This window comes from Tachysurus fulvidraco, chromosome 26 (assembly GCF_022655615.1).
Source record: "Tachysurus fulvidraco isolate hzauxx_2018 chromosome 26, HZAU_PFXX_2.0, whole genome shotgun sequence".
Taxonomy (NCBI): Eukaryota; Metazoa; Chordata; class Actinopteri; order Siluriformes; family Bagridae; genus Tachysurus; species Tachysurus fulvidraco.
In genome coordinates this window covers 16013055-16039894 of record NC_062543.1, presented here as the reverse complement: position 1 = coordinate 16039894, position 26840 = coordinate 16013055, and the positions used below count along the sequence as shown (strand labels likewise).

General features: G+C 42.6%; 3 protein-coding genes across 4 annotated transcripts in view; all 3 read right to left on the bottom strand.

Moving 5' to 3' along the window:
* Positions 1-200: 200 nt before the first annotated feature.
* agtr2 (angiotensin II receptor, type 2) lies at positions 201-10858 on the bottom strand. Of its 2 annotated transcripts, XM_027163723.2 has the most exons (3): positions 10703-10858; positions 10529-10564; positions 201-2779 (listed from the first exon to the last, which is right to left on the bottom strand). In XM_027163723.2, the coding sequence occupies exon 3, from the start codon at positions 2736-2738 to the stop codon at positions 1611-1613; it is 1128 nt and encodes a 375-aa protein (XP_027019524.1). In that variant the 5' UTR covers positions 2739-2779; positions 10529-10564; positions 10703-10858; the 3' UTR covers positions 201-1610. The 2 variants fall into 2 exon arrangements, with proteins under 2 accessions (XP_027019524.1, XP_027019522.1); XM_027163721.2 differs by lacking the exon at positions 10703-10858 and having other exon boundaries at positions 10529-10693.
* An 11527-nt stretch (positions 10859-22385) lies between these two features.
* On the bottom strand, positions 22386-23995 carry LOC113653863 (complement C1q-like protein 4). Its single transcript, XM_027163720.2, has 4 exons — positions 23749-23995; positions 23153-23215; positions 22932-23057; positions 22386-22838 (listed from the first exon to the last, which is right to left on the bottom strand). The coding sequence occupies exons 1-4, from the start codon at positions 23945-23947 to the stop codon at positions 22552-22554; spliced, it is 675 nt and encodes a 224-aa protein (XP_027019521.2). The 5' UTR covers positions 23948-23995; the 3' UTR covers positions 22386-22551.
* A 1708-nt stretch (positions 23996-25703) lies between these two features.
* Positions 25704-26840, bottom strand: part of tpcn1 (two pore segment channel 1) — a 5136-nt gene continuing 3999 nt past the window's right edge. The window contains exon 9 of the mRNA XM_047809252.1: positions 25704-26840. This exon is cut by the window's right edge and continues 618 nt beyond it. The gene's annotated coding sequence lies outside the window, so the exon portion shown is untranslated.

Sequence of the window (26840 nt, the reverse complement as noted above, 5' to 3'; positions counted from 1 at the left end):
AACAGCTAAGGGTCACATTAAGGGTCTTGCTCGGGGGCTCAGCAGTGGCTGCTTGGTGGAGGTTCAAATCTCAGTCCAACACGGTGACCTCTGACCTGTGGCTTTGTTAATAACTGGGTCTTACACATAACAGGAACAGTGCAGTATAACAGACATATGTCTAGGAATGAAGAGAATTTTCTTTACAATCAGAAATAAAACATTTTTAAAAGATGTTTATTTGTTTTTGTTTGTTTGTTTTCATGTAATTTTATATTTATTTATTTATTTATTTATTTATTTATTTTCCATATTTCTACACTTTACTATAATACCATAGAAACCTGATCTTCATTCCAATGTGGTTCTTCCACAAACTTAATACCAGAACTAAAAGAAAACTTGTACACACACACACACACACACACACACACACACACACACACACACACACACACACACACACACACACACACACACACACAAAACCTGCCAGCAGATCAGCCAAGAAAAGCAGCTCAAAACAATAAATCTGTCCATAAAACATAAAGTATTATTACTCAGAGGTCTTATCTGTGTGTGTGTGTGTGTGTGTGTGTGTGTGTGTGTGTGTGTGTGTGTGTGTGTGTGTGTGTGTGTGTGTGTGTGTGATCGGTGATGTCATGCATTCTGTGAAATTTTGTAACATTGCTAACATTCTCCCATGCTTAGCGGCCCCAGGCACTGCAAGGCCCCGTGAAATTGTCCAAACAGGAAGCTCGAGTGTCAGACGCCAGTGTGAACGAGTGAAGGAATAAACGAGCGAACGAGTGAAGGAGTGAAGGAATAAACGAGTGAACGAGTGAAGGAGCGAACATATGACTCTTTCTCTTACCTGATCATTTAGCTAGCTCACCGTCCTTCTAACTGTTTCTCTAACATGCCTTTATTGTGCTCTAACCACAGCTTTAACAATGAACAGCCACGTTATAAATATAAACATTATAAATATTAGCAGGATTTAGCGTAACCTGGCGCCCCTGAAACGCTAGCATACATGACACGCTAAATGCCTTCAGGTTATAAATCAGTAAACAATGTCGATGATAACAGTGAAACATTGCATCCTTTATACAGATAATATATTTAGGTGTTTTTATATATATATTTTTGTGTCTTAAGTAAAATTATCTGGCTTCAACAAGGGGGAGGATGGGGTTGGTGGGTGGGGCATTAGGCTTTAGGGGGACAAAGGGGTGGGTGAGGCAGGAGGGTTTAGTGGGACAAAGGGGTTGGTGGGGCATTAGGCTTTAGGGGGAAAAGGGGTGGGTGGGGCATTAGGCTTTAGGGGGACAAAGGGGTGGTTGGGGCAGGAGGGTTTTTGGGTGTGTTAAGGTAGTTGGAAGTGAGGCACTATTCTGTGTTGATTTTGTCCTGCTCGTGAGTTCACTCATTATTCTGGGGTTCACTTCTTCATAGCTGTGATGTTTCTTACGATGTCAGAACCTGCAGATGTTTGTTGTGGGGTTCGTGGTCATTTCCACGTCTGCTGTCAACTTGATGTGTCCATATAAAAGACAGTCCCGTCATGACATAACCCCATGACCTGCAATGTCCTTCAGTGTAAAGTTCCACCCTGTAAAGTGTATAAATCACAGTTTGTCCTCCACATTAACAGAAGCCATTGTATCTTTGGTCTCACTGAGTTTTCTTGAGAATGAGCTGATCTGCATGCTCACAGAGTCGCTCCGCTGCTTTCCCATCTTTTGCACTTTTGCCTCCCAGAGTCGGCGCAGCTGCTGCCGAAATCGGTTCCCCACAAAACAATAGAGCAGCGGGTTGATGGCGGAGTTGGCGAAGCCGAGGCAGAGCGCCGGAGCGAACACGATGCTCATCACCTGCTGAACTTTACAGCTCCAGACCACGCCGAGCTCCTGCAACACGCTCATGAAGGACAGCGTGTGAAACGGGAACCAGCAGACGAAGAACGCCGTAACTATGGCAAATGCAACACGCCGAACGCGCTCCAGACGTGATGGATCAGGTTCCACCAGCTCCGGGGTGGCTAGCAGGTGACACCTGATTCGGCTGTAGCAGGTTGCTATGACAATTAAAGGGATCAGAAAGCCAAAGGTGTTTTTAGCAAGCGTTAGCATCCCGTGCCAGTGCATGTTAGGGTAGTTCATCGCGCAGAATGTGATATTGTACTCGGTAGAGTAATGCGTTTCCCGGAAAACAAGCGCCGGGATGGTGGTGAGAGTCGCTAGGACCCAGATCACGGCACACACACACCTGGCATGAAACACGGTCCTGGCGTGATACACAGTCTCGGTGCAGTGTGACTGCAGAGGGTAGACGATGACGCGATACCGATCGATGCTCATTCCCATGATGAAGTAGATGCTAGCGTAGGTGTTTAGCGAGGTCAAAGAGCTGCACAGCTTGCACATGAATGAACCAAATGGCCAGTCGTAATCTCGGAGGTAATGCACCGCCCAGAACGGAAGGCCGATAAGAAAGACGAGGTCGGACAGGGCCAGGTTCAACAGGTACGTGTTAGCAACAGTGCACCTCAGCGACTTCTGACCTAGCACACACACTGCTAGCATGTTCCCAAGGAAACCCAGGATGAAGATTAGGAAGTACATAACAGGAATGAGGGTCTTCTGGTAGTGATGGGTGGAAAGCGAGAGATAATCGCACGACCGGTTCGAGACGTCACTGAGGGACGTCGGATCGCTCGACGTGCTCAGATTAAGGGAGGAGGAGTCTGAATCCATGGTGAGGGAGGTTCACTGTGATTGGGTGAAATATCAGGGATCTGCAAAACACACAATAAAAAAAACAATGAGACAGTGAGAATAATGTCGCAATAGAAATGTTGTGTTAATAAGGAAGTTATGTTAAAGGGAAGAGATGGAGGTATCAGGATACTGTAAAAAGTGCAGGGGTTTCTTCACAGCACTGTTTATCGAGACTTTACCGTCTCCACCTTGCGAGAACCTTCCTGCTTGCCTGGTTCTGCTTTAGTCACAGCCTCTGTGGGATTTCCTGTGGGTGGCGCTGTTGTACACTTTTCTGGCCACAACCATCAGGATCTTGACGGTTTGAAGTTAACGTTTTGTTTGGTGAATAAACGAGATAATCTTTGTAGGTTTGAGGACTAGATATGCTCATGAGGTTGTCATGGGATGTCAGTTAACCTTTTGGTTCCATAAGCAACATTGTACACATTGTTACAGAGCCCCCTAGTGGCCTGGAGGCTCCTGATATTCATTTATTCATTCATTCATCTACTACCGCTTATCCGACCTTCTCGGGTCACGGGGAGCCTGTGCCTATCTCAGGCGTCATCGGGCATCGAGGCAGGATACACCCTGGACGGAGTGCCAACCCATCACAGGGCACACACACTCTCATTCACTCACACACTCACACACTACGGACAATTTCCCAGAGATGCCAATCAACCTACCATGCATGTCTTTGGACCGGGGGAGGAAACCGGAGTACCCGGAGGAAACCCCCGAGGCACGGGGAGAACATGCAAACTCCACACACACAAGGCGGAGGTGGGAATCGAACCCCCGACCCTGTAGGTGTGAGGCGAACGTGATAACCGCTAAGCCACCGTGCCCGACCACTCATGATATATTGCTTATAGCTAATAAAGTGCTCCAGATGTTTGGTCATCTTCCATGTCAGACACTAACTCAGAAACACACGGACTCCGAAACTGTGAAGACTTTCTCGTCGAAGGAAATTACAGGATTCTGAAGAGCAAAATCACATGTATACTGTGAAAAGACAAGAAAAACAATACTGCAAAGATGTCAACAATAAATAGCGGCGCTCTGTGAAGAAACCCTCTGCTTAGGTAAAGGAAGAGCAGATTTTCCCCCAAAGCAGAGAAAGAACACAAACAACTTTTATTCTGAATTATGAAATGCTTTTATATTACAGCGATTACTCATGATGATTTTAACCCCCAGGATTGTAACAGCATTGCGAAAGCTCTGCACAGGAGGTCTCGAGTGAGTGAAAACCACACGTGAAAGTCTTGGCTCGGAAAGAAGAGAAAAAAAAAAGAAACCCTGAGAAAGGAAAGCAGATTCCCACTGACAGAGGGTCTCTAGTGGGAAGAGTCGCGTGTGAAAGGGTTCGGGTTCCTAATGGAAAGAGTGTGTGCGTGTGTGTGCGTGTGTGTGTGTGTGTGTGTGTGTGTGTGTGTGTGTGTGTGTGTGTGTGTGTGTGTGTGTGTGTGTGTGTGTGTGTGAAAGGCTTCGCCACATGTTTACGCACATGTTCGAAGGCCCCACGTTCCTCAGCTGCTGGAATCGTGCCTCTGTGTTTATAGTTTCCTGATTCACTTTATTTCTGTTGTATGTAGATGAGACGTACAGTAAGTAAATATGAGGATGTGGAAGTGTGTGTGTGTGTGTGTGTGTGTGTGTGTGTGTGTGTGTGTGTGTGTGTGTGTGTGTGTGTGTGTGTGTGTGTGTGTGTCGGAACTGTGACATTTTTGTAGTATGTATTAATAATTCATTGATCTGTGAGATAATCTATGAATCATTTAAGCAATGAATCAATTTAGCAATGAATCATTTAAGCAATGAATCAATCAGTGAATCAATTTATTACTAAGATGCTGCTCTTATGTCAACCAGTCAGAATAATGTGTAGTAGCTTTAGTGTTAGTGTTACTGTGACTTTTTCTCAGCCATGTTTATATAGAGTATGTATCTATAGACATGAGCAGAGATCCAATCAGATTGCAGCCTTTAAGATTCAGAACTTTGTATCCAGGGACACTGTAGACAGTCTAGCAGAGCTTCATGGCCCATGAGCAGAGCATCTGAGGCCCAGACTCGGGTCAGAGTAAGTGAGGTGAAGGTGAAGGTCACGGAGGTTAACAGTTCTGTCCTGTTCACCATATTTGGTCTTCAGTTCTGGTTTGGTTCAGTTTTCAGTTGCATGAACATCTTTGTTTCTTTAGCTCTTTTTAGGCTCTTTAGAACGTCTCGATTCTCCTCTGTTTTCATCTAGTCCACGTTTCCCTCGCTTTTTTTTTTGGATCTTTAGAAAATTGCTCTGTCTATCATTGTGTGACCCTGAACTCGGTGTTGACTTTAGAACCCGTTTTTCTTTTTCTGGTTTGTGTTAGTAAGTAAACTCAGCTATGAGTCTCATGACCTTCTCAAGCCCTCCAGGTCACACCTCGGTTCCAGTGCGACCTTCTGGAGAGACGTCTGGAGAGCATACAGGCAGCAGGACAGCACACTTCACCAGGACTAACACGTGTTTATCAGTTTGTTGTGATAAAGTCCTACTGATGCCATCATGTGAAGCCTCTCGCTCGCTGACCCTCAGGAGATAACTCTACAGGTTTACACACCTTTACCTTCCACCTGTTTATTTACCTTTAGCTATATGAACATGTAGTAACACATTCCTTACATTCCTCTGTCATTGGCTCTTATACCCATCTGTGGTTCTGTACACACCCTTAATCTGACCTTCGTCCAGCATCTTTGACTTCCCAAAGCTAATATTTTTCTATCTCTAAAAATGAATCCGAACCCTTTCGAGGAATTAATGAGCATCTGCTTCGATCCAAGAGAAACAACAGACATAATGAAAGACATGTTTGTTTCTCTGCAGTTGACTGCAGTGGGAGATTGTTTGGTTTTCCTTTTCTTAGCTAAGTTTACACACACACACACACACACACACACACACACACACACACACACACACACACACACACACATATTGCTGTTTAATCACTGTGTCCATCGCTGCAGTAGGACAGAACACAGCACACAGCTGACTAATGGGATTTAAAGTAAAAGTGCGATGTGTGTTTAAGCTCCGAGATGCAACTGATGTGGAAATGTGATTAAGATCAATCTCACATTCTTGCTGACGAAGAAATGTGTGAAAAAAAAAACCTGCTTTTTCAGCTGAATCAGTCATAAAGTCTCACTGATCTTCAGATTTAGCCTTCAGGAGGAAGTCACACGAAATAAAACATCTACCTGCTGCTGGCTGTATCTGTGTCATATCACTAATATCACTAACATCGTCACTAACATCGTCACTAATATCACTAACATCGTCACTAACATCGTCACTAATATCACTAACATCGTCACTAACATCGTCACTAACATCGTCACTAATATCACTAACATCGTCACTAACATCGTCACTAATATCACTAACATCGTCACTAACATCGTCACTAATATCACTAACATCGTCACTAACATCGTCACTAATATCACTAACATCGTCACTAACATCGTCACTAACATCGTCACTAATATCACTAACATCGTCACTAACATCGTCACTAATATCACTAACATCGTCACTAACATCGTCACTAATATCACTAACATCGTCACTAACATCGTCACTAATATCACTAACATCGTCACTAACATCGTCACTAATATCGTCACTAACATCGTCACTAACATCGTCACTAACATCGTCACTAATATCGTCACTAATATCGTCACTAACATCGTCACTAATATCACTAACATCATCACTAACATCGTCACTAACATCGTCACTAACATTGTCACTAACATCGTCACTAATATCGTCACTAATATCACTAACATCGTCACTAACATCGTCACTAACATCGTCACTAACATCGTCACTAATATCGTCACTAATATCACTAACATCGTCACTAACATCGTCACTAACATCGTCACTAACATCGTCACTAACATCGTCACTAACATCGTCACTAACATCGTCACTAATATCACTAACATCGTCACTAATATCACTAACATCGTCACTAATATCACTAACATCGTCACTAATATCACTAACATCATCACTAATATCACTAACATCGTCACTAATATCACTAACATCGTCACTAATATCACTAACATCGTCACTAATATCACTAACATCATCACTAATATCACTAACATCGTCACTTACATCACTAACATCGTCACTAATATCACTAACATCGTCACTAACATCGTCACTAACATCGTCACTAACATCGTCACTAACATCGTCACTAATATCGTCACTAATATCGTCACTAACATCGTCACTAATATCACTAACATCGTCACTAACATCGTCACTAACATCGTCACTAACATCGTCACTAATATCGTCACTAATATCACTAACATCGTCACTAACATCGTCACTAACATCGTCACTAACATCGTCACTAATATCACTAACATCGTCACTAACATCGTCACTAACATCACTAACATCGTCACTAATATCACTAACATCGTCACTAACATCGTCACTAACATCGTCACTAATATCACTAACATCGTCACTAACATCGTCACTAACATCGTCACTAATATCACTAACATCGTCACTAACATCGTCACTAATATCACTAACATCGTCACTAACATCGTCACTAACATCGTCACTAATATCACTAACATCGTCACTAACATCGTCACTAATATCACTAACATCGTCACTAACATCGTCACTAACATGGTCACTAATATCGTCACTAACATCGTCACTAACATCGTCACTAACATCGTCACTAACATCGTCACTAATATCACTAACATCATCACTAACATCACTAACATCGTCACTAATATCACTAACATCGTCACTAACATCGTCACTAATATCACTAACATCGTCACTAACATCACTAACATCGTCACTAACATCGTCACTAACATCGTCACTAACATCACTAACATCGTCACTAATATCACTAACATCGTCACTAATATCACTAACATCGTCACTAATATCACTAACATCGTCACTAATATCACTAACATCGTCACTAACATCGTCACTAACATCGTCACTAACATCGTCACTAATATCGTCACTAACATCGTCACTAACATCGTCACTAATATCACTAACATTGTCACTAACATTGTCACTAACATTGTCACTAACATCGTCACTAACATCGTCACTAACATCGTCACTAATATCACTAACATCATCACTAACATCGTCACTAACATCGTCACTAACATCGTCACTAATATCACTAACATTGTCACTAACATCGTCACTAACATCGTCACTAATGTCACTAACATCGTCACTAACATCGTCACTAACATCCGTCACTAACATCGTCACTAATATCACTAACATCATCACTAACATCATCACTAACATCACTAACATCACTAACATCATCACTAACATCATCACTAACATCACTAACATCACTAACATCATCACTAATATCACTAACATCGTCACTAATATCACTAACATCGTCACTAACATCATCACTAACATAGTCACTAATATCACTAACATCGTCACTAACATCGTCACTAACATCGTCACTAACATCGTCACTAACATCACTAACATCGTCACTAACATCACTAACATCATCACTAACATCACTAACATCATCACTAACATCATCACTAACATCGTCACTAACATCATCACTAACATCGTCACTAACATCGTCACTAACATCACTAACATCGTCACTAACATCATCACTAACATCGTCACTAATATCACTAACATCGTCACTAATATCGTCACTAACATCACTAACATCATCACTAACATCGTCACTAACATCATCACTAACATCGTCACTAATATCACTAACATCGTCATTAACATCACTAACATCGTCACTAACATCATCACTAACATCGTCACTAACATCACTAACATCACTACCATCATCACTAACATCATCACTAACATCATCACTAACATCACTAACATCACTAACATCATCACTAACATCGTCACTAATATCACTAACATCATCACTAACATCATCACTAACATCACTAACATCACTAACATCACTAACATCACTAACATCATCACTAACATCATCACTAACATCACTAACATCACTAACATCATCACTAACATCATCACTAACATCACTAACATCATCACTAACATCACTAACATCACTAACATCGTCACTAACATCGTCACTAACATCATCACTAACATCGTCACTAATATCACTAAGATCGTCACTAACATCGTCACTAACATCACTAACATCGTCACTAACATCATCACTAACATCATCACTAACATCACTAACATCATCACTACCATCATCACTAACATCATCACTAACATCACTAACATCATCACTAACATCACTAACATCACTAATATCATCACTAACATCGTCACTAACATCACTAGCATCATCACTAACATCACTAACATCGTCACTAACATCACTAGCATCATCACTAACATCATCACTAACATCATCACTAACATCACTAACATCACTAACATCGTCACTAACATCACTAACATCATCACTAACATCGTCACTAACATCACTAACATCGTCACTAACATCACTAACATCGTCACTAACATCACTAACATCGTCACTAACATCACTAACATCGTCACTAACATCACTAACATCACTAACATCGTCACTAACATCACTAACATCATCACTAATATCGTCACTAATATCACTAACCATCACTAACATCACTAACATCACTAACATCGTCACTAACATCGTCACTAACATCACTAACATCATCACTAATATCGTCACTAATATCACTAACATCATCACTAACATCACTAACATCACTAACATCGTCACTAACATCACTAACATCATCACTAACATCATCACTAACATCGTCACTAATATCACTAACATCATCACTAACATCACTAACATCACTAACATCACTAACATCGTCACTAACATCGTCACTAACATCGTCACTAACATCACTAACATCATCACTAACATCGTCACTAACATCGTCACTAATATCACTAACATCATCACTAACATCACTAACATCACTAACATCACTAACATCGTCACTAACATCGTCACTAACATCATCACTAACATCATCAGTGTCACTATCAACACAGGAACAACTGAAGCAGCAGCAACTCAGTGTTTGTGAAAGATGGACCCGGAGTCCAGACCTGCATCACACCTGAACACCTGAACACCTGAGTGCTGAGCTCACAGTCTGATGGACCTGAACATTTTCATAAGAAAGGGAGAGGAAAGATGGAGGAGACGGGACTCAGGACCACTGAGTGTATTATTTTATTAAAGTATTATTTTAGGGGTGTGTTTACTTTCGAATCTCAGTCACTGTAAATCTTTATTCCTTCAAATATCTGATTGCTTTTCCCCTTAATTTCCCTTTAAAATGCTGTAATGTCACACTGATTTATCTCACAGAAACCTGGTGTCTGAACAAACCTGGGGCGTGTAAACTTTTAGTTCTGACGTAAGTCTCTTTTAGTTCTGATTGTGTCTCATCGATGGATTAAATCCTTCGTTATTGTTATTCAGGAGGAGGAAAGATGGGAATAATGCTGGTCTTATCATAAATCACACACACACACACACACACACACACACACACACACACACACACACACACACACACACACACACACACACACAGATTAATTAGTACCTAATGATTTGTCCGTTCCGATCTGAGCTTTTTAATCTCTGCTGTGTGTAAAGTTTGTAAGTAGAAAATAAAAACTTTACCGTTTCTCTGATCCTCGATTCCCTCGTGAAGTTTTCCTGTAGATGAAATTACCAACAGATGTTCATCTTCTTCCAAACTGTATGTTACTGCAGAGATGTCTGCTTTACACACACGCACACACACACACACACACACACACACACACACACACACACACACACAGAAATACTTACATACAAACACAATTGTTTCCTCTCTAATATTCACAGTGTGTGTAAGAGTGTGTGTGCATAGAGGAGAGAGAGAGAGAGAGAGAGATGCAGGACAAGAGGACAAGAGGTCTGTCTGATAGGAGACTTCCTGTAGTGCTTTTTATGAGCACCGAGGTCCAGAGAGAGGGGGGAGAGGTACAAAGAGGGAAAGACATAGAAAGGGAATATGGGTAAGGAGAGAGAGAGAGAGAGAAAGAGAGAGAGAGAGAGAGAGAGAGAGAGAGAGAGAGAGAGAGAGAGAGAGTAAACAGCGTACAGAAGTTATTCGCTCCTCACAGCCAGTATTCCCGGGATAGACTCTGGATCCTTACTGAAGATTCCTGGACTTTCTTGTTATTACTGAGTCTTAAACATATTCAACATTTATTCATGTACATAATCTCTGCTCATTTGCATTGGCCACGCCCACTGTTTACATTGGTCACGCCCACTGTTTGCATTATTAATTATTAATAATTAATAACATGACATGTTCTTTTGGTCATTATTCACTGTAGAAGCCAGTACAGTGTGTGTGTGTGTGTGTGTGTGTGTGTGTGTGTGTGTGTGTGTGTGTGTGTGTGTGTGTGTGTGTGAGAGAGTGTGTGTGTGTGTGTGTGTGTGTGTGTGTGTGTGTGTGTGTGTGTGTGTGTGTGTGTGTGAGAGAGTGTGTGTGTGTGTGTGTGTTTCACAGACTCAAAATGTTCGATCGCTACCTAAGAGACAAATGAATGTAGTCTAAAAAAACAACAACACAAGATTGAGAGACACGTCACAGGCGTAAGGTGCGAATGTCAAACCACTCTCGAGTTGCCACGGGAACGGACCAGCGAGACCTCTGGCACAGGTCACATGTCATAACGATGTTGTTAACGAGCTCAGAGAGTGCTGAGATACAGATCATGGAAATTGCTCGAGAACCAAGAAAGATGAGAACATCATTACCCATGGGGTAAGTGTGTGTGTGTGTGTGTGTGTGTGTGTGTGTGTGTGTGTGTGTGTGTGTGTGTGTGTGTGTGTAATCTAAATGACAGATATAACATTACTACAATATCTTGTAAAACTGACCAGATGTTGCATGTTGATTCATTTTGACTTTGAACTTGAATTCGATTGAATTTAATTAATTCTATTTAATTTCATTTCCTAAGGCTGGAGTGATGAAACATCTGGATCAGATAACTTGTGAAGACCCCAGGGGACTTCAGAGGAGTCGACCCTAAGCTCACGTAAACACTGATGTACCAGATGTGCTGCGAGCGACGCTTAAATCAAACCATATAGAGCTCCTGACACATTGGTGCTTGGAACACTAAAAATCTAGGAGTAGTCATGGGACGTGGTCATGGGCCGTGGTCATGGGCCGTGGTCATGGGCCGTGGTCGTGGGCCGTGGTCGTGGGCCGTGGTCGTGGGCCGTGGTCATGGGCCGTGGTCGTGGGCCGTGGTCGTGGGCCATGGTCGTGGGACGTGGTCGTGGGGCGTGGTCATGGGCCGTGGTCATGGGACGTGGTCGTGGGACGTGGTCATGGGGCGTGGTCATGGGGCTTTGTCATGGGGCGTGGTCATGGGGCGTTGCCATGGGGTGTTGTCATGGGGCGTTGTCATCGGGCGTGGTCATGGGGTGTTGTCATCGGGCGTGGTCATGGGGTGTTGTCATGGGGTTTTGTCATGGGGCGTTGTCATAGGGCGTGGTCATGGGGTGTTGTCATGGGGCGTGGTCATGGGCTGTGGTCATGGGGCGTTGTCATAGGGCGTGGTCATGGGACATGGTCATGGGGTCTAACCACTGACGTTATCACTATCATGGACTTAGTTAACTAGTTAAATAGCATGTAAATATATAAGTGATGTGGGACGAACCACCCAAACACAAGTACACACTCCTGCTAACACACTCCTGCTAACACACTCCTGCTAACACACTCCTGCTAATACACTCCTGTTAATACACTCCTGTTAATACACTCCTGTTAATACACTCCTGTTAACACACTCCTGTTAATACACTCCTGTTAATACACTCCTGTTAACACACTCCTGTTAATACACTCCTGTTAACACACTCCTGTTAATACACTCCTGTTAATACACTCCTGTTAATACACTCCTGCTAACACACTCCTGTTAATACACTCCTGCTAACACACTCCTGCTAACACACTCTTGCTAACACACTCCTGCTAACACACTCTTGCTAACACACTCCTGCTAACACACTCCTGCTAACACACTCTTGCTAACACACTCCTGCTAACACACTCCTGCTAACACACTCCTGCTAACACACTCCTGCTAACACACTCCTGCTAACACACTCCTGTTAACACACTCCTGTTAACACACTCTTGCTAACACACTCCTGCTAACACACTCCTGTTAACACACTCCTGCTAACACACTCTTGCTAACACACTCTTGCTAACACACTCCTGCTAACACACTCCTGCTAACACACTCTTGCTAACACACTCCTTCTAACACACTCCTGCTAACACACTCCTGCTAACACACTCCTGCTAACACACTCCTGCTAACACACTCCTGTTAACACACTCCTGCTAACACACTCCTGTTAACACACTCTTGCTAACACACTCCTGCTAACACACTCCTGCTAACACACTCTTGCTAACACACTCCTGCTAACACACTCCTGCTAACACACTCCTGCTAACACACTCCTGCTAACACACTCCTTCTAACACACTCCTTCTAACACACTCCTGCTAACACACTCCTGCTAATGTACTGTTTCTGTCCCAGAAGCTCATTTTTTCCCAATAGCTCGAATCAGGACCTTAAGTTTAACCTCAACCCTGAGATTAATAACACATAGACCAGATTCTCTACATTTTCTCTAAAGCTCCAGAGACTCTACACATTTGATCCCTGATGAAGATCAGAATTTTTTACCTTCTACTGATCATTTCTGAGCCATGTGAACTTTTACTGATTACTAAAAAAGGTTGTGTTTCTGTAGCGTTCATTAGCAGAACCTGGACATGTCGGAACTCATCAGTTCTGTGTGAAAGGTTCAGTGATTTATGGCCTCGTACTTTATTGTGTGTGTGTGTGTGTGTGTGTGTGTGTGTGTGTGTGTGTGTGTGTGTGTGTGTGTGTGTGTGTGTGTGTGTGTGTGTGTGTGTGTGTGTGTATCACCAGTTCACTATGGGCGTGTCCCAAACCACACATCACTCGGTTTACTAACTACAGGGAAAGCTGTATGAGAAATGACACATGGTTACATTTGTGAGGGGGCGGAGCTACAACGTGTCACAGCCTCATGCATATTTATTTATTCAGTGCTCTGACCCATAATCCACTAAACAAATTTAATTTGTTTATTAACATTTTTAAAATGTTAATAAAATGCAGGTGACGTGTGAAATGAAGCAGAAGTTTAACTTCAGGAAAAAACTCGTACAAGTTTATGATGGAGGGAGAAAAGCAGCATTCTGATTGGCTGGAGTCTCAAGGGAGTGTGTGATAGAGGAATCGTGCTCACTAAACTAAAACACACTTACACACAGACCCTGAGAACTGGGCTACACACACACACACACACACACACACACACACACACAGGGTCTATGTCGAATATGCAGGATATTCATAAGGTCAGGGAACACCATTAATTTTACAACCTACACACACACACACACACACACACACACACACACACACACACACACACACACACACACACACACACACACACTCCTCCAGACCAGCATCCTGTTCCTCCTTCACACAGTGCACTCACTCCTCTAATTCTTAAGGGTAATGTTCTCTGTGTGTGTGTGTGTGTGTGTGTGTGTGTGTGTGTGTGTGTGTGTGTGTGTGTGTGTGTGTGTGTGTGTGTGTGTGTGTGTGTGTGTTGGAATGTTAAGGGAATATAACAGTATAACAACCTGAGGCTCGAAGTAAAAAAAAAATTAAGAATCTTAGAAAAAATGCAATGTTGGAGAAAAAAGGGAAAAGCGAGAATAAAAAACAGGAACGAAAGAAAAAAAAACAGAAGTTGAAGATGAGAGAAAGAATGAATTAGGAAGGAAGGAAGGAAGGAAGAGGGGAAGGAAGAGATATATATATGTAAGACTGTAATACACACAATAAGACATTGTAACAGTCCATTGTGTTTGTTACCTTGTGTTTGTGTCCCTGTGTCTGTGTTGTCCTCTGTTCCAGGTCCCTCGTGTCTCCGCCCTTTTATTAGTTTGTCCTAAATAAACCCCTTTTTGTTGTCCCGGCATCTGGGTCTGGATTTTATCCTTGAAGACGCACAATCCCTGACAGTTTGTGTGTATGTGTGTGTTTGTTGGATTGTGTCTGTGTTTGTGTGTGTTACAGTATGTTAGTGTGTGTGTGTGTGTGTGTGTGTGTGTGTGTGTGTGTGTGTGTGTGTGTGTGTGTGTGTGTGTGTGTGTTACAGTATGTTATTGTGTTTGTGTGTGTGTGTTACAGTATGTTATTGTGTGTGTGTGTGTGTGTGTGTGTGTGTGTGTGTGTGTGTGTGTGTGTGTGTGTTACAGTATGTTATTGTGTTTGTGTGTGTGTGTGTGTTACAGTATGTTATTGTGTTTGTGTGTGTGTGTTACAGTATGTTATTGTGTTTGTGTGTGTGTGTGTGTGTTACAGTATGTTATTGTGTTTGTGTGTGTGTGTGTGTGTGTGTGTGTGTGTGTGTGTGTGTGTGTTACAGTATGTTATTGTGTTTGTGTGTGTGTGTGTGTGTGTGTTACAGTATGTTATTGTGTTTGTGTGTGTGTGGGTGTGTGTGTGTTTGTGTGTTACAGTATGTTATTGTCTACGTGTGTTAAAATAGGTTATAACAGTGAGTGTCCGTGTGTTACAGTGTGTGTTACAGTGAGTGTCCGTGTGTTACAGTGTGTCACAGTGAGTGTCCGTGTGTTACAGTGTGTCACAGTGAGTGTCCGTGTGTTACAGTGTGTGTTACAGTGAGTGTCCGTGTGTGTTACAGTGTGTCACAGTGAGTGTCCGTGTGTTACAGTGTGTCACAGTGAGTGTCCGTGTGTTACAGTGTGTCACAGTGAGTGTCCGTGTGTTACAGTGTGTGTTACAGTGAGTGTCACAGTGAGTGTCCGTGTGTTACAGTGTGTTACAGTGTGTTACAGTGAGTGTCCGTGTGTTACAGTGTGTTACAGTGAGTGTCCGTGTGTTACAGTGTGTGTTACAGTGTGTTACAGTGAGTGTCCGTGTGTTACAGTGTGTTACAGTGAGTGTCCGTGTGTTACAGTGTGTGTTACAGTGAGTGTCCGTGTGTTACAGTGTGTGTCACAGTGAGTGTCCGTGTGTGTTACAGTGTGTGTTACAGTGTGTGTTACAGTGAGTGTCACAGTGAGTGTCCGTGTGTGTTACAGTGTGTGTTACAGTGAGTGTTACAGTGGGTGTTACAGTGTGTGTTACAGTGTGTGTCACAGTGTGTGTCACAGTGAGTGTCCGTGTGTGTTACAGTGTGTGTTACAGTGAGTGTTACAGTGGGTGTTACAGTGTGTGTTACAGTGTGTGTCACAGTGTGTGTCACAGTGAGTGTCCGTGTGTCACAGTGTGTGTTACAGTGAGTGTCCGTGTGTGTTACAGTGTGTGTTACAGTGTGTGTCACAGTGTGTGTCACAGTGAGTGTCCGTGTGTCACAGTGTGTGTTACAGTGAGTGTCCGTGTGTTACAGTGTGTGTTACAGTGTGTGTTACAGTGTGTGTTACAGTGAGTGTCCGTGTGTTACAGTGAGTGTCCGTGTGTTACAGTGTGTTACAGTGAGCGTCCGTGTGTTACGGTGTGTGTTACAGTGTGTGTTACAGTGAGTGTCCGTGTGTTACAGTGTGTTACAGTGAGTGTCCGTGTGTTACAGTGTGTGTTACAGTGAGTGTCCGTGTGTTACAGTGTGTTACAGTGAGTGTCCGTGTGTTACAGTGTGTTACAGTGAGTGTCCGTGTGTTACAGTGTGTGTTACAGTGAGTGTCCGTGTGTTACAGTGTGTTACAGTGAGTGTCCGTGTGTTACAGTGTGTGTCACAGTGAGTGTTACAGTGAGTGTCCGTGTGTTACAGTGTGTGTTAGTGTGTTACAGTGAGTGTCCGTGTGTTACAGTGTGTCACAGTGAGTGTCCGTGTGTTACAGTGTGTGTTACAGTGTGTGTTACAGTGTGTGTCACAGTGAGTGTCCGTGTGTTACAGTGTGTGTTACAGTGTGTGTTACAGTGAGTGTCCGTGTGTTACAGTGTGTGTCACAGTGAGTGTCCGTGTGTGTTACAGTGTGTGTCACAGTGAGTGTTACAGTGTGTGTTACAGTGAGTGTCCGTGTGTTACAGTGTGTGTTACAGTGAGTGTCCGTGTGTGTTACAGTGTGTGTTACAGTGTGTGTCACAGTGTGTGTCACAGTGAGTGTCCGTGTGTCACAGTGTGTGTTACAGTGAGTGTCCGTGTGTTACAGTGAGTGTCCGTGTGTTACAGTGTGTTACAGTGAGTGTCCGTGTGTTACAGTGAGTGTCCGTGTGTTACAGTGTGTTACAGTGAGTGTCCGTGTGTTACAGTGTGTTACAGTGAGTGTCCGTGTGTTACAGTGTGTGTTACAGTGAGTGTCCGTGTGTTACAGTGTGTGTCACAGTGAGTGTCCGTGTGTTACAGTGTGTGTTACAGTGAGTGTCACAGTGAGTGTCCGTGTGTTACAGTGTGTGTCACAGTGTGTGTTACAGTGAGTGTTACAGCGTGTGTTACAGTGAGTGTCCGTGTGTTACAGTGTGTTACAGTGAGTGTTCGTGTGTTACAGTGTGTGTTACAGTGTGTGTTACAGTATGTGTCACAGTGAGTGTTACAGTGAGTGTTCGTGTGTTACAGTGAGTGTTACAGTGAGTGTCCGTGTGTTACAGTGTGTGTTACAGTGTGTGTTACAGTGAGTGTTCGTGTGTTACAGTGAGTGTTACAGTGAGTGTCCGTGTGTTACAGTGTGTTACAGTGAGTGTCCGTGTGTTACAGTGTGTGTTACAGTGAGTGTCCGTGTGTTACAGTGTGTGTCACAGTGAGTGTCCGTGTGTTACAGTGTGTGTTACAGTGAGTGTTCGTGTGTTACAGTGAGTGTTACAGTGAGTGTCCGTGTGTGTTACAGTGAGTGTCCGTGTGTTACAGTGTGTTACAGTGAGTGTCCGTGTGTTACAGTGTGTTACAGTGAGTGTCCGTGTGTTACAGTGTGTGTTACAGTGAGTGTCCGTGTGTTACAGTGTGTTACAGTGAGTGTCCGTGTGTTACAGTGTGTGTCACAGTGAGTGTTACAGTGAGTGTCCGTGTGTTACAGTGTGTGTTAGTGTGTTACAGTGAGTGTCCGTGTGTTACAGTGTGTCACAGTGAGTGTCCGTGTGTTACAGTGTGTGTTACAGTGTGTGTTACAGTGTGTGTCACAGTGAGTGTCCGTGTGTTACAGTGTGTGTTACAGTGTGTGTTACAGTGAGTGTCCGTGTGTTACAGTGTGTGTCACAGTGAGTGTCCGTGTGTGTTACAGTGTGTGTCACAGTGAGTGTTACAGTGTGTGTTACAGTGAGTGTCCGTGTGTTACAGTGTGTGTTACAGTGAGTGTCCGTGTGTGTTACAGTGTGTGTTACAGTGTGTGTCACAGTGTGTGTCACAGTGAGTGTCCGTGTGTCACAGTGTGTGTTACAGTGAGTGTCCGTGTGTTACAGTGAGTGTCCGTGTGTTACAGTGTGTTACAGTGAGTGTCCGTGTGTTACAGTGTGTTACAGTGAGTGTCCGTGTGTTACAGTGTGTGTTACAGTGAGTGTCCGTGTGTTACAGTGTGTGTCACAGTGAGTGTCCGTGTGTTACAGTGTGTGTTACAGTGAGTGTCACAGTGAGTGTCCGTGTGTTACAGTGTGTGTCACAGTGTGTGTTACAGTGAGTGTCCGTGTGTTACAGTGTGTTACAGTGAGTGTTCGTGTGTTACAGTGTGTGTTACAGTGTGTGTTACAGTATGTGTCACAGTGAGTGTTACAGTGAGTGTTCGTGTGTTACAGTGAGTGTTACAGTGAGTGTCCGTGTGTTACAGTGTGTGTTACAGTGTGTGTTACAGTGAGTGTTCGTGTGTTACAGTGAGTGTTACAGTGAGTGTCCGTGTGTTACAGTGTGTTACAGTGAGTGTCCGTGTGTTACAGTGTGTGTTACAGTGAGTGTCCGTGTGTTACAGTGTGTGTCACAGTGAGTGTCCGTGTGTTACAGTGTGTGTTACAGTGAGTGTTCGTGTGTTACAGTGAGTGTTACAGTGAGTGTCCGTGTGTGTTACAGTGAGTGTCCGTGTGTTACAGTGTGTTACAGTGAGTGTCCGTGTGTTACAGTGTGTTACAGTGAGTGTCCGTGTGTTACAGTGTGTTACAGTGAGTGTCCGTGTGTTACAGTGTGTGTTACAGTGAGTGTCCGTGTGTTACAGTGTGTGTCACAGTGAGTGTCTGTGTGTTACAGTGTGTGTTACAGTGAGTGTCCGTGTGTTACAGTGTGTGTCACAGTGAGTGTCCGTGTGTTACAGTGTGTGTTACAGTGAGTGTCCGTGTGTTACAGTGTGTGTTACAGTGTGTGTCACAGTGAGTGTCCGTGTGTTACAGTGTGTGTTACAGTGAGTGTCCGTGTGTTACAGTGTGTGTCACAGTGAGTGTCCGTGTGTTACAGTGTGTGTCACAGTGTGTGTTACAGTGAGTGTTACAGCGTGTGTTACAGTGAGTGTCCGTGTGTTACAGTGTGTTACAGTGAGTGTTCGTGTGTTACAGTGTGTGTTACAGTGAGTGTTACAGTGTGTGTTACTGTGTGTGTTACAGTGTGTGTTACACTGAGTGTCACAGTGAGTGTCTGTGTGTTACAGTGTGTGTTACAGTGAGTGTCCGTGTGTTACAGTGTGTGTTACAGTGTGTGTTACAGTGAGTGTCCGTGTGTTACAGTGTGTGTCACAGTGAGTGTCCGTGTGTTACAGTGTGTGTTACAGTGTATAATATTGTGTTACAGTGTGTTACAGTGTATAATATTGTGTTACAGTGTAAAATATTGTGTTACAGTGTGTTACAGTGTATAATATTGTGTTACAGTGTGTTAGTGTATAATATTGTGTTACAGTGTATAATATTGTGTTACAGTGTGTTACAGTGTGTTACAGTGTGTTACAGTGTGTTAGAGTGTATAATATTGTGTTACAGTGTATAATATTGTGTTACAGTGTGTTACAGTGTGTTACAGTGTATAATATTGTGTTACAGTGTATAATATTGTGTTACAGTGTGTTACAGTGTATAATATTGTGTTACAGTGTGTTAGTGTATAATATTGTGTTACAGTGTATAATATTGTGTTACAGTGTGTTACAGTGTATAATATTGTGTTAGTGTGTTACAGTGTGTTACAGTGTGTTAGAGTGTATAATATTGTGTTACAGTGTGTTACAGTGTATAATATTGTGTTAGTGTGTTACAGTGTGTTACAGTGTGTTAGAGTGTATAATATTGTGTTACAGTGTGTTACAGTGTATAATATTGTGTTACAGTGTATAATATTGTGTTAGTGTGTTACAGTGTATAATATTGTGTTACAGTGTGTTACAGTGTATAATATTGTGTTACAGTGTATAATATTGTGTTACAGTGTGTTACAGTGTATAATATTGTGTTACAGTGTGTTAGTGTATAATATTGTGTTACAGTGTGTTACAGTGTATAATATTGTGTTAGTGTGTTACAGTGTGTTACAGTGTGTTAGAGTGTATAATATTGTGTTACAGTGTGTTACAGTGTATAATATTGTGTTACAGTGTATAATATTGTGTTACAGTGTGTTACAGTGTATAATATTGTGTTACAGTGTGTTACAGTGTATAATATTGTGTTACAGTGTATAATATTGTGTTACAGTGTGTTACAGTGTATAATATTGTGTTACAGTGTGTTAGTGTATAATATTGTGTTACAGTGTGTTAGAGTGTATAATATTGTGTTACAGTGTGTTACAGTGTGTTACAGTGTGTTACAGTGTGTTAGAGTATAATATTGTGTTACAGTGTATAATATTGTGTTACAGTGTGTTACAGTGTGTTAGTGTATAATATTGTGTTACAGTGTATAATATTGTGTTACAGTGTGTTACAGTGTGTTAGTGTATAATATTGTGTTACAGTGTGTTAGAGTGTATAATATTGTGTTACAGTGTGTTACAGTGTATAATATTGTGTTACAGTGTATAATATTGTGTTACAGTGTGTTAGAGTGTATAATATTGTGTTACAGTGTGTTACAGTGTGTTAGAGTGTGTTAGAGTGTATAATATTGTGTTACAGTGTACAATATCGTGTCCTGATTGGTTGTCCTGTTAGAATGTAAATGTTCACACTAGACACTGGAAAATTGGGAATTTGCTTGTACTTGGCTTCATCCTTCTTCTCCTTGAGAGCAACCAGATTTCCAGTCACTCCTGAAGAACAACGCTGAGGAGTTTCATGGTAGGAACTCTTGTAGCTGAACTTTAGACCAAATGGTAAAAAAAATCTCCCGAGTTTGTCCCCAGCTCCAGGATCCAGACATACAGTACCTCATATCAGGCCTTCTTCCATCTAGGCTGGATCTGTAAAGAACTGACCATGTTGTTCTGCACAGGTTCTTCAGCTTCAGCCATGAGCTCTGGGACCCCCACAGCGCTGCAGCTCCACTTGTCTGGTGTGTATCACAGTTTATTTCTAATGTATCACTGTAAAAGGAGCTGAGAACAGAAGTAATCCCCTGTGTGTGACGCTGTATCTTTATTTAACCCTCAACACACACACGATGTTTAGAACCTGTTTTTCCAGGACTTTAGTAAATTTTAATACATTTTACACAAACAACTGACTAAAGAATCAACAACAGGCTGAAAGTCTGAATTTTGTTTTTGTTTTAGTTTTACTTTGTAAAAAGAAATGATCAGGAGGTGTTAATTCCTTTAGATCTTATTGCAGAAGAGAAAAACAGGAAGTGGCCCATCGCTGTTTATAACGGTCCATATTACTAGTGAGAACTGAGATAACAGAGGTTAAAGGTCACCAGAGCAATGACTAAACCAGTGAAACCCGAGACACAACACAACACAACACACACACACACACACACACACACAGCTGATATTTTAGAGTGAACACTTTAACATGCTTCGTGTTCAGAGCAGTGGCACGGTATAATATTGTGATAGCGACACACTGAAACGCCCTCTAGTGGACACACGGGTGAATGCCGTTCAGCAGATTATCTAATCACTAATTCTACAAAAGGTTCAAGGAAACGTCTGCAAATAAAGATGTATAAAACTTTCCTGAGCCTTGTATTGAGCCTGTGGTGCTAAATAAACATTTGAATCCAAATAAATCACGACTCGCCGAGAGCCACGTTAACAACCGTATTATTTATGTGTCGAGAAAAACTGGAAATAATAATGCAAGAGGCGATGAGAGAGAAGCTCCATCAAGGATTCTCCATCTATTTATGGGTAAACAGCGAGAGAACCACACATCAGCGTGACATGTTTACGTCCAAACAGACGTGACGACTAAAATCTCCACGTGCCGTCTGCAGGAGAGATTACGACGAGCGGTATATCGTACGGTGTTTATGGTGTACAATAAACTACTGAGACCTGAGGAAAATAATGCAGCTGTGGATTTGTTGTGAGGAGAAAAGTGTTTATTGAAGGAGTCTCCGGTGTCAGAGGTAAAGTGTTAACACTGGATGTGTTGGTGTGATCATGTGACACACATAACGACATGAAACGGAAACACACCAGGATTGTGAGGACCTGGAGATTAAACACAGGTCCTGGACACAGACTCATGAAGGGAAGATGAGGAAGCCGCTGAAGGTGTTGCGGAGCAGCGTATCGTCGTAGAGGGCGTAGTTGGTAAGGAGGCGAAGGTACACCACGTCACCGACCTCCAGCTCCAGCACAAGAGCCCCGGACACGTGTCTGGCATTTCCGTCTTTGTCGTACTCGCCCAGGTGCATGAGGTGCTGGTTGTTCTTGTACAGGTGAACACCCATGTTGTGGCTGTTACTGTTGTAGGCGGCGGCAGTGAAGCGGACGTAGTAGGCGCCTTTGACCGGAGCCGTGAACACACCTGTGATTAACACACACCGGTTTATTCAAAAGATCAGTGTGTGTTTGTTAGAACTGAGCGTAACTCAGGCTGGTTGTGTTAATGTTACAGGACCTGTGTATGGGTTATACGCTCCTCCGATGTTGCTGATGACTTTACTGTAGATCAGCATGCTTTCAGTGTTAAACGGTCCTTTCTGTCCCGCAGCTAATCCGGCGCTGAACGCCACCTTCGGCCGCTCTGTCAACACGACATACTGGTGTCAAGAACGGTAACAGTGATGACGCAACACCATCGCTTAGTGTTAAGGGTTAAGTGTTTAGTTTAGAGTTTACCAGCGTTCAGTTTCTTCATGGTCTCCAGTTCGGTCTTCACAGCCATCAGCTGCTCTTCTTTATCTTGGGAATTAAGAAAATTACAGTAGGTTAAGATCTTTAAACGTTCTCAGCATTTCCTCAAAACAACCAGAGAACCTTTTGTGTCTCTTACGTTACTCGCGTTCTCCTTCTCCGCACTCTTCACTCTGTAAACACTCGGGCTGGACATGCTAATAATCTGATAGTTAGCGGTATGGCGTATGCTTAGTGAGTTACAGAAGACTAGCGAGTTCAAACAAATGCAGCTAATGAACATTAACGTGAGAGTGAAACGGAACCTGTGAGTAAAAACTAACCTAGCGAGTGAAAGCTAACTAGCGTTATGTTCAGGCTGAAATTTACATTTGTTTGCCAATGAATTTGCAGGACACTGAGTTACATTCTGGCCTTTCTGGGCGGAATTTATCTAGTTTTGATTTTCACATCAACATCTGAAGTTTTTTTAGACCGTAATCATGTGAAACTCAACACTGCACTCTGAGACCTTAACCTTGAGAAAGCAGAAACGATACAAACCGCGAGTGTGATGGAGGGAAGCGTGACACACGTCTCACCTGCTTTCTCTTTCTCGATGTACACCATCTTCACCTTGATCTCGGATAAAGTGTCCGCCTGCTGAGACACGAGTTCTCGGAGATGCTTCAGCTCACCGCACAGATCCTGAGAAGTTCTCTCAAGTTCCGTCTCCTGCGGTCTGCTCGACAGAGGCATCAGCAGAAACACCACGAGCATGTGGAGCACGTTTCTCTCCATCTTCACTGCTGAGATCTCTGACGTCGTTTGCTAGCGGCTCCTTCGTGATCGGTGTCATTTATCTTTACTGAATAAACACTCGAGTCAATCATTAAACTCGGATTTGAGAAATTTTTGGAATTTGATCCTCCGGAGCAGGAATTTCCAACCAAGAAGGGAACAAAATTATAGATTTCCTTTTTCGGTAAACTTTTGTGATGCATTTTTATTTCAGTGTGGAGCAGAGACTAAACCACTGAACACACACACACACACACACACACACACACACACACACACACACAGTGAGCTCCTAATTTAGGTTACAAATTCAATAAACTATGAATCTCATCTTCCGAGCGATTCAGGTCTCAGATCAACTCTGAAGAAGGAAAAGACAACAACTTTTATCTTAGAGAGGGGGCGGAGCTTAACCTGTTACTAGGTGACATTCTTTTGTCTAAAAAAAGAAGCGCTTTTAAAATCTGGTCTATTATAAACCTTCACTTTGTCTCTATGTTCAGATATTTGAGGTTATATGGTGAAGGGATTACGTTAGAGATGTTATAAATGTAATATATACACACACGTTTCTGCCTCCGTGGTCTTTCAGCTCTGTTTAGATGTTAGAGTCTGTCTAAATGACATAGCGACAGAATATATATAATGTCTTACATGTGATCTGTAATCTGATTGGTCAGAAACATGATCCCTACATGATCTAATCTGTATCATCTGATTAACTATTATTATTAAATATTGAATACAACACATTTCTTCTCCCTCTTCACCTTTCATTCATTCATCATTCATTCACTCATCTTCTACCGCTTATCCGAACTTCTCGGGTCACGGGGAGCCTGTGCCTATCTCAGGCGTCATCGGGCATCGATGCAGGATACACCCTGGACGGAGTGCCAACCCATCACAGGGCACACACACACTCTCATTCACTCACACACTACGGACAATTTTCCAGAGATGCCAATCAACCTACCATGCATGTCTTTGGACCGAGGGAGGAAACCGGAGTACCCGGAGGAAACCCCCGAGGCACGGGGAGAACATGCAAACTCCACACACACAAGGTGGAGGCGGGAATCGAACCCCCAACCCTGGAGGTGTGAGGCGAACGTGATAACCACTAAGCCACCGCGCTCCCCTCCCTCTTCATCTTTCAGTCATTTTCTGGTCAGATAAAGAAATTCTTAAATTTCTTAAATGTCCTCCTCACTACTCTATAGAATTCTGTGATCACCTAGTGGTTAAGGTGTTAAGACTACTTATCAGGAGGTCATTAGTTCAAATCTCATGTCCACCAGGCTGCCACTGCTGGGCTCCTGAGCAAGGCTCTTAACCCTCAGCTGCATAAATTGAAGTCACTCTGGATAAAAGTGTCTGCTTAATGCCAGAAATGTAAATGAATGTTTAATTTCGTGACGGTGAAACGCCGCCCTCTAGTGGACATGTACATGAATGCAGTTCAGCGGATATTTGAGAATGTTCAGGAAACACACGAAATAAAATAATATACAGTATTTATTGCTTTGTACGGTCTCTTTCCGAGATACCTGGTGTAGTCTGTGCTGCTGAATAAACATTTCAATCCAAACAGACCCCAGCTCACTGAGAGCTGCTTTAAAAAGAGCCTTTTTGTGTGAATAAAATAAATGACAAAGGAAAGAGAGAAGAGTTAATCATCATGGAACGAATCCAACAGAAGAACAAGTTCACGATCACAACTCACACGATATAATAAACGACCACAACAGCAGCGTCTCTGAAATGAACCGTTTAATAGATTCAATATGTTATTTATACAAAAGAAGAGGAATAGAAAAGTGGTGTATGAGCAGCAGTCGTGACTCAACCCTCCGCCGGGTTTAGTGTTGGAGGAGATTTTAACAGCTTCACTTCACTACTGCACACATCAATTTAAATAAAAACTCTTACGGTGCGACTAGTAAAGCAAATATTCACAAACGTGTCTGTATACAGAACACATCTGTCCGTAAAACGGCGTCGCTCTATAAAAACACAAGAGTTCGAACACTGGAGGTCAACAGATGCCTGTGCAGAAGATTTCAGGCTTCACAGAGTAGAACTTTAGAAGTAAAATCATTTCTAAAGGATCAGGATCAGGATCGTAGCGATGAGAGAGAGAGAGAGAGAGAGAGAGAGAGAGAGAGAGAGAGAGAGAGAGAGAGAGAGAGAGAGGAAAAAAACTCTAATGTGGATAATGATGGGTTATTGGAGGGGGGCTAATACTTTTGATAATATTAACTAAGCCATCGTTAGCAACGTTATGTCGATATCCTCAATCCCGCGTTATTTAAAACCTTTTTATTAACTTCATAGTCTGATAAATATTTATCGATCTTGCTAATATGCTGATCGTTTTAGCTACTCCTTTCTGTTAATGCTAAGCTAGAATAATCTGCTAGCTAGCTAGCCGGCTGCGGAGGTCTTAGCTAATAGCTAATAATCTCTTCTATTTAATTAAAAAAAAAAAAAACAGGTTTAAAAACCATGTCGGTTACCTTTCTTTGTGCCACCATGTGCACCTGACTAGCATAGCATTAGCCTACTAGCTATTTTCTGACTAACTTTTGAATAAACAGATGAGGTAAAGAAAGAGCCGTCTAGAGAAGTTAGCATGATAGATTCTGGACATGTGACCGTTAGCCCTCGGTGTGAGAGGATCGTTAAATAGTCCTGGAAATGGACGAGTGGAATCTGGTTGGTCGGATTGTTTGGCCCAGATTATTGCTACGGGAACTGGAAGGTCTGAGCTAACGAGATGACGAACTGTGAATAAACATCAGGGTCGGTAGGAATCGGCTAACACAAGCTACGTAGCTAACGCTGTGTTATTGTAATGTTTGTAGCTTATATAAGACAATACAGACAGTAA

What these genes read in the sequence shown, in the direction of transcription:
- agtr2 (XM_027163723.2), bottom strand. Translation starts at nt 2,738, where the DNA reads ATGGATTCAGACTCCTCCTCCCTTAATCTGAGCACGTCGAGCGATCCG.
- LOC113653863 (XM_027163720.2), bottom strand. Translation starts at nt 23,947, where the DNA reads ATGGAGAGAAACGTGCTCCACATGCTCGTGGTGTTTCTGCTGATGCCT. An exon ending in CATCGAGAAAGAGAAAGCAG is followed by an intron (nt 23,216 to 23,748) that starts GTGAGACGTGTG and finishes TTAATTCCCAAG; the next exon opens with ATAAAGAAGAGCAGCTGATG. An exon ending in AGCGTATAACCCATACACAG is followed by an intron (nt 22,839 to 22,931) that starts GTCCTGTAACAT and finishes TGTTAATCACAG; the next exon opens with GTGTGTTCACGGCTCCGGTC.